The sequence below is a fragment of the Dermacentor andersoni genome, chromosome 7 (assembly GCF_023375885.2).
Source record: "Dermacentor andersoni chromosome 7, qqDerAnde1_hic_scaffold, whole genome shotgun sequence".
Lineage (NCBI taxonomy): Eukaryota > Metazoa > Arthropoda > Arachnida > Ixodida > Ixodidae > Dermacentor > Dermacentor andersoni.
Genome location: NC_092820.1, coordinates 85853938 through 85863902, shown reverse-complemented (window position 1 = coordinate 85863902; position 9965 = coordinate 85853938). Strand labels below are relative to the sequence as shown.

General features: G+C 44.3%; 1 protein-coding gene across 1 annotated transcript; it reads right to left on the bottom strand.

Annotated features, from left to right (window-relative positions):
• Positions 1-4698: 4698 nt before the first annotated feature.
• Positions 4699-7960, bottom strand: LOC126534160 (uncharacterized). Its single transcript, XM_050181399.3, has 4 exons — positions 7858-7960; positions 7711-7780; positions 7099-7183; positions 4699-5409 (listed from the first exon to the last, which is right to left on the bottom strand). Exons 3-4 carry the CDS (start codon positions 7169-7171, stop codon positions 4859-4861), a joined length of 624 nt encoding a protein of 207 aa, XP_050037356.2. The 5' UTR covers positions 7172-7183; positions 7711-7780; positions 7858-7960; the 3' UTR covers positions 4699-4858.
• Positions 7961-9965: the final 2005 nt, after the last annotated feature.

The following is a 9965-nucleotide window of genomic DNA, read 5'->3' as shown; positions in this document are numbered from 1 at the left end:
AATCATCCGAGCCACCACTTCTTGGTCGTCATAGCCCGGAACCATTGATAATTGGGGGCTAAGACTTACGGAGTCTACATCCGTCGGAAGCGCCTCCCTTGCGTAGAATGAGGGATCACGCGGTGCCCTCCTCACAGGTTTGGCTTACGGGGCCGAATAAAAACACCACACGGCAACCCTCCTGTACATTTCTGTAGGTACACTCAAAACAAGGGATATGTCTAACTGTCGGAATAATAATCTTGGGCAAACTTAAAGCACAGAATCGTTTACGAGCGCTCTTTCTTTACCGAATAGTTACAGTGAATGCCACTGAGCGCGGTCGTCGCGATGGAATCTCCCGAACCGGCTTCTCGCGTGAAAGGCAGGCAAACGGTGAGAGCAATCTATGTGAAGTATGTTCTTATAGTAGGCTGTTTGCATAAGCAGATGGAGCCTACCAGCATGAAGCTTCATACAGTCACCGCACGGGTCCGCAGCGACCGACTGCGCGTCTGCATGCATGTCCGAGCATAATGTTTCGCTTTCGCTGCGTGCGCGTTTCCGCACCATGCTGTGAGTGATAGGCCTTAGAATATGAGCATTTGACAGCACACAAGGAGCCATTGTCGCGTGGACGCTGTCAGAGCTGTTCAAAAATAATTTCGTTATAGAGACTTCAACCCCTACGGCGACTGTGATGTGCCGTCGCGACAATTCAATCTTGTTTTTTTCTTCTAAATTCTTGGATGTTTAATATTATTTCTCAAGTTGCGTCGCACTGTTTGTTCATCAATCTCCTCAGCGTGCGATTTCGCGCTGCTCCTTTTTCGTAATCCATTGTATTAATTCATAACAGAAACCTGACCATATGCCATGCCTTTATTTAAAGTACGCCTTACCGCTCCCTTTCCGTTCCTGTGAAATTGCCAGTATCTATAGCATCAACATGTTCACAGACAAAACCGTCATGACATTAGCCGGGCAGCGGGCGCGAGCGAGCGTCTCAGTGCGCGTTTCCTGCTACTCACCGAACATCGCAGACCTGGCGCCGTAGCATAAATCCTCGCGACTGTGCTTGCTGCATACCCAAGTGGTAGCCAACGGCTGTTTGCCGGTTCTGAGGTTCGTGAGCCAAGCTTCACGCAGCCTCATGTCCTGCGGCTACGTGCGAATAAGGCTGACACCGGGCTCCGCTGCGTACGTCCGGCACTGCGGCAACGAGCAGTAGCCTACCATGGTGCACGCCTCCAAAGGCAGCCAATACCTATTATAGTGCTTTAAAATGTTGTCTAACAGGCAACCAAAGCGAGAAAGCCTCACCACCTAATCCGAACCGTAGCGCAGGTGGGACTTTAAACTTTCGTTTGCAAGCTGTAAAACAGCGCTAAACAACAGGACAAGGATAGGGACACAGACAGCAGCGCTGACTAACAACTAAGTGTCTTTATTCTTTTAGTCACCATATATATACTCCACCACTATCTCAAAGCAGAGAATCAACAGAAATTCAGCATGCGCCGGCGTCAAAAATGCAATTAATGCGATAGGAAGGCAATCTCCTTCGGAAGGAGAGAAATAGAGGGAAGGCTTAGACATGCTTCACCGCTAACATGAATGTGGAAAGCTTCGGAAATAAGACAGTCTATTTCGTTTGCACTTCGCTGTGGTGCTTCCGACGCAGCCAAAGCGGCCGCTGTGTCCACTTGATCCCTCATATCACGTCATGGCGACGGTGGCGCAAGCTCTTCTAGTGGTGGAGCTCGCACCCAATAAAACAGTTCCTCAGGATATCAATATTGGAGTAAAAGAACCGCCCAATATCAAGCAGAATATTCAATAACTTCAATAAAAACAGGTGAAAACCTATGCGGAGGCTTTTGGGCCACAAAGTACATGTCTGCATCGGATGGTTCATACACACAGAGAAACAGTGCAATCACATCATGTGTATAATGACATCAAAAGTACAATAAAGAAGGAACCGGGAGGTGCATATATGGGAGGGCGTAGTGCTAACCGAAAAAGCAATCGACAATATGGTATGCGCCACGTATCGTCTTGAAAAAATCCAAACATGATATGATTTGTCAAATAATTTTGTAGAAATCAGAATAGTAATAAATAAAACAAATCATAACAATAATCATCAAGTCTGCAGCAAACAAAGAAGCCAAGAACCGGCATTTCGCTCTGTATTTCGCTCTTTTTGTTTAAATACAGGCAGGCGAGAACGGTGGTGGCGTAGCGGTGCGGCGGTGGCGTAGAGGTAGAACACCCGCCTCGCGTGCAAGAGGTCCGTGGTTCGTATCCCGGTGCCGCGAAATTTTCCATCGAATCAAAAAAAAAAATTCACGTGTTGATAAAATTGCATAAACCGGCCTGGAGTGTGGCCTGATCCCGGTGACCAGAACCGGTAACGCACTCCCTCACCAGAGCAGGATTGGCCACCCTGGTGCTGTACTTAGCCACAACCTCCTATAAGGATGGTGGGCAGATTGTTCTATAGAAACTGGCCACCCTGTATACGCAATGCCTCATGACCTCGAGCCTACCGGAATCTTAGAACGCTAAAATAATCCTAATCCATAAGGAAGGGGACGCCAAAGACTTGAAAAATTATAGACCGATCAGCTTACTGTCAGTTGCCTACAAACTATTTACTAAGGTAATCGCAAATAGAATCAGGAACACCTTAGACTTCTGTCAAGCAAAGGACCAGGCAGGATTCCGTAAAGGCTACTCAACAATAGACCATATTCACGCTATGAATCAGGTGATACAGATATGTGCGGAATATAACCAACCCTTATATATAGCTTTCATTGATTACGAGAAAGCGTTTGACTCTCTCGAAACCTCAGCAGTCATGGAGGCATTACGGAATCAAGGTGTAGACGAGTCATATGTAAAAATACAGAAAGATATCTATAGCGGCTCCACAGCCACAGTAATCCTCCACAAAAAAAGCAACAAAATCCCAATAAAGAAAGGCGTCAGGCAGGGAGATACGATCTCTCCGATGCTATTCACAGCGTCTTTAGAGGAGGTATTCAGATACCTGGATTGGGAACAATTGGGGATAAGAGTTATAGGAGAATACCTTAGTAACTTGCGATTCGCTGATGATATTGCCTTGCTTAGTAACTCAGGGGACCAATTGCAATGCATGCTCACGGACCTGGAGAGGCAAAGCAAAAGAGTGGGTCTAAAAATTGACCTACAGAAAACTAAAGTAATGTTTAACAGTCTCGGAAGAGAACAGCAATTTACAATAGGTAGCAAGGCACTGGAAGTGGTAAGGGAATACTTCTACTTAGGACAGGTAGTGACGGGGGATCCGGATCATGAGGCTGCAATAATCAGAAGAATAAGAATGGGCTGGGGTGCGTTTGGCAGGCATTCTCAGATCATGAACAGCAGGTTGCCATTATACCTCAAGAGAAAAGTGTGCAATACCTGTGTCTTACCAGTAGTCACCTACGGGGCAGAAACCTGGAGGCTTACGGGAAGGGTTCTACTTAAATTGAGGACGACGTTACGAGCTATGGAAAGAACAATGATGGGTGTAACGTTAAGGGACAAGAAAAGAGCAGATTGGGTGAGGAAACAAACGCGAGTTAAAGATATCTTAGTTGAAATCAAGAAAACGACATGGGCATGGGCAGGACATGTAATGAGGAGGGCACATAAGCGATGGTCCTTTGTCCTGCAGTGGGCGTAACCAGGCTGCTGATGATGATGATCAGGCGAGAACGTTGACGCTTCTGCACTATGGACAAGAACCGCTTCTGCAGAACACAGCGATCATATTTCCTAGGCAACTGTTTACGGCTCCGAGCTTTGTGCTAACCGCGAATGAAATAGTTTAAATCCCGCATAGTTCAGAGTACGAATGATGTGAAAAAATAGAAGAGCAGTGTAAACTGCCTGAACAATGCCTTACGTGCCTAGTGCCATCGCACGTTACAAATGCACGTTTGCCGCGCCATTTACAGCTGTTGCTATTGCGCACTTAGAAAGTGCCAGAATTCATTATCAACCGAAGTATTATTCGTTGAAGGCTTGTAGATGAACCAGTTGATTTCCACTATTGCTCTTCTCGGGGAAACAGTGTATCTTTCTTTTTTTTGTGGTGTTGTGTCCTAGTGTGTGCGTTTCATAGTGAATCTCGTAAAAGTAGGGAACTCGTGAAAATCCGAAGTGGAGCTTCAACAGAAGCGGCGATTCTGTGGCGCCGCTGAAAGAACGTTTTAGGCGGCGGCACGCAACTAGCATTGTCCAGCCTATACGCGGAAGCGTTTCTTCCAAAATGGCCGTATGGCTGCCAGCACACACTTATGCTCCATCTCAATTCTCGTACATACGGCCTTTTGTATGCGTAATGATTACGCGGGTTACGCCAAAGGAAGACTAGTTATTTCGACGAACAGATCATGTATTTTCCAGCTATTTGCACCTACAGTTAAACCGTCTTTTGCCGAAGCAGAAATGATAATTTTTGCGGCTATGGCTTCGTTTGGGTTCAGGCACGTTATAAAATTATCTATACGGGTTCCTTTTCAGATGCGGTCAAAGTTCTCTTTCGTGTACAGTTCACCAGCTTGGTTCAGATTGCCCATAACCCTTTGTTTTTCGAAACAAAACGCTCTTTAAGCTATAGATGTGTTCCGTAACTGATTCACTGCATATGAAGATACGATAAAAACAAAAGACAACTTCTATATATTCAGTGGTTTATTTCACGAATGATCTATTGTAGGTAAGATTTGGGTGTAATTTTTCATCCAGTCCATTTCGTGTTCCCGCCGCATCACCGGAAACCAACAATAGTTCACGTAATTATGGTCTCCTACAGCCTGAATTTGTTATTACACATCTAATTAAGCGCTTCATCAAAAGCTTGGCTGAGTCGGAAAAAAAACTGCGCATTCCATAACTCCCGGACTACTGCCGGAAACACTATGGCCAGGATTCCAGCCACTGTGTTTGCATTTGGCCAGGCGCCGCCTACGTTGACCTGGACGTTATCGGTTGTCAACGGAAGTGTGGGTCCGTGGTAAGAGAGCTTGATGTCGTTATCTCTCTCACCGAGTCCAATGTGGAAGTGCGTCTTGAAACTAGATAGCGCGGAACGTAGACGAAATGTGCCTTGTAGTCCAGAACAGTGTCTCCAGGGCGCTACCAGAACGACGTCGCCTGTGTTGATGAACTCTACTTGCACCCTGCGGGTGCCATTGACGCAGTGCGGCATTGCCGGACCAAACTGCTGCAGCTTTCGGAATCCAGTCGCATCGAAAGCTCTTACTTCAAAGCCAGCAATGACAGGGTAAAATTCTTCGGAGCCAGTGACCACGTCATCGGGAAGCTTGGCAATCAGTCTCGCAACAGCGCCTTCCACGTCTATACCAGTGAAGTCACACGCTGATCCTGGAATCCAGAAATCATATATTTTAACAAAAGGTATTCTTGGGGTGACGACTGAAGCGTGTATCATAAGAAAGCAACAAACACTGACACCAAAAACAACATAGGGGAAATTACTTGGGCTTAATAAATGAAATAAAGTGGATGATAAAGCAACTTGCCGCATGTGGGGAACGATCCTGCAACCTTTGCATTTCGCGTGCGATGCTCTATCAATGCAGCTACCACGGCGCCGTTTCCCCGTCAACTTTCTTGGGTATTTATGTTTTCTTGTAGAACCCTGGGACTGTGAGCCATTCCCACCACTCACAGACCTTGGCGGCGGACGTGGAACATCCTTTCTGCGGCAGGCGTCAGTAAAACGTGACCTTCTTGGGGTGAAGGCAACCGGTCAATAAACCCACACATGCTACCTGAAGGCATAAATGTTGCCTGATTCGTGACCCTGTTGATGTAATAAACTAGAAGAAAGGGGGGTTCACCAAGGGGCCCGATTTTATTGGTGATATAATAAGAAGCCAACAAGCACTGAGACCAAGGACACCATATGGGAAAATACTTGTGCCTAATAAATGAAATAAAGAAACTGACTGATAAGAAATTACTCATAAGAATCGGGCCCCTCGGTTAACCCCCGTTTCTTCTGGTTTATTACATAACGAGGGTCTCGAATGCGGCAACATTGATGCCTTGAGGTGGCCTGTGTGGGTTTATTGACCGGTTGCGTTCACCGATTGCCTTTGGTTGCCTGAGGGTGAATATGAATGAAGCAATAGCTTCAAACATTTATCAGTAGTGATGGCGAACGGCAGGCTTGAAAAAAAGCTTCGTTACTTGATTATTTATACAGAATTTTTTTAATTTGAAAAGAGCTAGAAGAAACGCTACGCTACAGCTGCTATTCTTGGTGTATGTAAAGATGTTTTTTTTACTTCCTTTTGCGGCTTACACGAGTTAAAATCCTTGACTGATCGATGGGTTTTCTATCATTGTAATGTACTCACCAGTGTCGAAACACACTGTAGTGAGACACAAATAATTCTTGCAACGTAAAGAAAAAAAAAAGCAACGATACGGGTGCACATATCGTCACCCTTTCGTTTTCTCCCTCTCCCGTTACCGCAAAATGTGCCATGCGTGCTAACGAACTTACCCAGTTAATAATTCGTCACACAATTACATATGTATTTGTTCGAGAAACAGTGTGGCATTAATTATCCGATTAAGATGTAGCATGCTGTATGATGAGCTACTTCTTTGCGTGTTATTAGTCAACGCGGCTTGGAAAATAATTATCAGTGCCCTTTAAATTAGATGAAGACGTTTGAGTGCAATAAATTATTTTTCGTAAGCTACTGCTGGGCTATGGGCTATATATATATATGGATGTCAGATAGCCAGTCAAAAATAATTGCCACGCTTCTGTCATCTACGCACTAGACATGCTAATTGAACTATATTCCTAAAAATTCAATAGGCATGCAATAAGCCCCTGAATTTATGGACGCATCTCTACACACACCTTTAGGCAGGAAGAAGCTGGGACAGCCAACAGTGATTTCTGTGTCCTACTAAACAGACCTCGATTCTTGAAGCTTAGAAGAGATTCCTACCAAGCTAGTCTGGACCTTCCTTCGAACCTCTCTGACGTATCGTTTCGTTTTTCTCCGCGTTTCTGATTGCAGCACTTACCTGGAAAGATACTCGCTACTGCGAACGGTAGAGCCGTGCAGGCGACCGCCAAGCAAAGATAACGAAGCGCCATGGTTATCGAAACCTGTAAACACCAATTTATTTACCATGTGTCATTTACCGTGTTACCGTGTGTCAATAGAACGCGCTAAGAGAAATACAAAACCGATCCTATTTCGCATCTCAAACAAGTATATCATACTCTGCCGGCGAAAAAGTTTTTAGAGAATAAAGAATAAAACCCTAAAATGCTGATTGAAGAGACTCGTCAAGCTTATTCATGTCTATCGGTCTGTTAATAGTGAAAAGCAGTTATTTCACTGCACCAAGCTGGACCAGCAATTCCTGCTTGGGTATTGCCTTCGCGGCTTTAAACAACCATTACATATGTGGACAGTATGAGGAAGGTCATGCTGTTCCCCTCAAACGCATGTGCTTAACCTATGAAACTCCTGTGCATTAGAACGAACTGTACGAGAGAATCGATATTCATCAACATGACTTTGTGGGTAAAATGTACATTTAATACCTCGTCTTAACAAATATATCACCTTTAAAATTTGTTATGCGAGACATTTTCTCGTTTCACAAAATAATTCCGTGGGAACTCACCTGTACTTTTTCTTGTATATCCAGTATAGAGGGCCCGTCTAATGCACCAATTATTCCAGTTGTTTCCGGGCTATGTGCAAAAAAAAAAAAGAAACACGATTATGTGATCAACAGTTCTCTCCAACAGCACGCCTGCATGTGACTCACCTGATTTTTAGCGATGCCTGAAGAAGTAGACGTTCTGAGTGGCTGCGAATACAAAAGAGTCTTTCAGAGTCAAGTCTTTCAGCACGATAGGCTCTGTTGAGGGCCTCTTTTCAAGCGAGAATGTGGGACGCCTTTTATGTAGGCCCCCTTTATAAGGATTCTGTCAACGTCACGGATTACTTTCTATAAGCGTAAGTTGTATGAAACCCGTGTAACCTCTCTGGGAGTATTAAATACGCTCCCTGGAGTCTTGACGCCAACGTCAGCCGAAGCCGCAATTGCTCTAGTTTCAATCGCTAAATAGACGAGATTGGCAACGCCTCCTCGGTTTGGGCGAGCCGCACAACACGCCGCTATCGCCACCGACCTCTGACGTCTCAGAAGGTTGCCGCTTGCCTCCTCTGGAGTCCTTGGATGCGTGATGCTGAAATGTGTTTTCAAATCATAGAGGGTGAAACATTAAAGACACGTGAGTGGCGCCTGAGCGCCACCAGGCCAATTAGGAGCCGCTACCTGCGTTAGTGTGCATATATGTGTATATATATATATATATATATATATATATATATATATATAGAGAGAGAGAGAGAGAGAGAGAGAGGGGAGAGAGAGAAATTCAGTTAAAGTACTTAGATTTTACTGCCACCTGTTTCTTCTTTTTTTCAGACAGCGCAGACGATATTTATCGATCGCTCTATAGTTCAACGGTGAAGGAAAAGCGGTTAGGCGTAGCCTTGAAACTTGGTTATTGAAACTGCTTTCTCCTTTGTGGTTGCAAGATTAATTTCGAGCTTCTTTTAGACAAGTCATTGCAACTCCTCTTTTTACTTGATTGGAGTGCACAGTGTCGTATGAAATTAGCTGCTTGTTGAACCTCGGTTGGTATTCGAAACAGACATGCATGTTCATTAGAGTGAGACTGAGGTCGAGAAAGCGAATGGTGTTATCACAAGGCCTTTCGCACTTGAAGTTTGGAGCCTCCGATGCATTTCTAAATGTGTTAATTATAGATTCTGCAGTTTCATAAGCCTAGACCTTGGAACCACGTTAACAACCACCAGGTAGTCATCGACGTACCTCATCATGAAAGGAGCACATGACTGATTCAGAATGCTATTTACACACTTGTCAAAGGCGCTGCAATGCAAATACCCTTGCGTTGTGCATACTGTTGATTTTTGAAACTAACTACAGTGGAATCAAGATAAAAGCTCATCAGTTCTAAAAACTGGCCACTATTCACTCCGGTTGCACTACTGAACCTAACGACACCAAAGACTCCGATTTTGTTCCTAATACTTTGGTGAAGTTAGGTTCAGTAGTGCAACCGGAGTGAATCTTGGCCAGTTTTTAGAACTGCAGAGCTTTTATCTTCATTCCACTGTCCAAGAACGGGAGATATTAGAAGCTTTCTACATTGCAAAAGCCGAGGGCACGTGCATTAGCTGCCCTTCAGTGACGCTTATCGAAAAAGAGATTCTAGCTTGTACCTACTTAAAATCCTGTTTCTTCAAAAAACATTTAGTTGGAAGTAGCGCCATCTCCTTCGTACATGTTCCACTTTTCGTGCGCGTCTTCGTAGTGCTCTTTTTGAACACGGATCTCTTTTTGAACATGGAATACACTATAGAAGCAATGACGTCAAGCATTTATTAGTAGTATTGAGCGCCGGCACGCTTGAAAAAAGTTTTGTTCCGTGACTATGTAACTATAATTTTCTCTTTTGAATGAAGCTAGAAGAAACGCTACGCTACAGCTGCTAGTCAGCGTCAAATTATGTAATGATGTTTTCTTGCTTCCATTTTCTGGTCACAAGGGTTATATCCTACACTGTTTGATGGGTTGTCTATCAATTTATACTACCAACCAGTGTTGATGCACACTGTAACGTGACACATCATATCGAAAGGGGAATGAAAACGAACAAGATCCCAAAAACAACGCAAAGGAAAAAAAGCAACGATAAGGACGTGCATGACATCACACTTTCTTTTTCTCTCTGTCGCGTTCGCGCAAAAACTGTTATGGCAGCAAACGAAGTTGTCCAGTTATTATTCCGACCCATAATTACAAATGTATTTTTAGAGAAGCAATGTCTGATTAGTTAT

Coding starts and splice junctions, on each gene's coding strand:
- LOC126534160 (XM_050181399.3), bottom strand. CDS start 7,171: ATGGCGCTTCGTTATCTTTGCTTGGCGGTCGCCTGCACGGCTCTACCG. Junction 5,410..7,098: donor AGTAGCGAGTATCTTTCCAG/GTAAGTGCTGCA, acceptor TCTGGATTCCAG/GATCAGCGTGTGACTTCACT.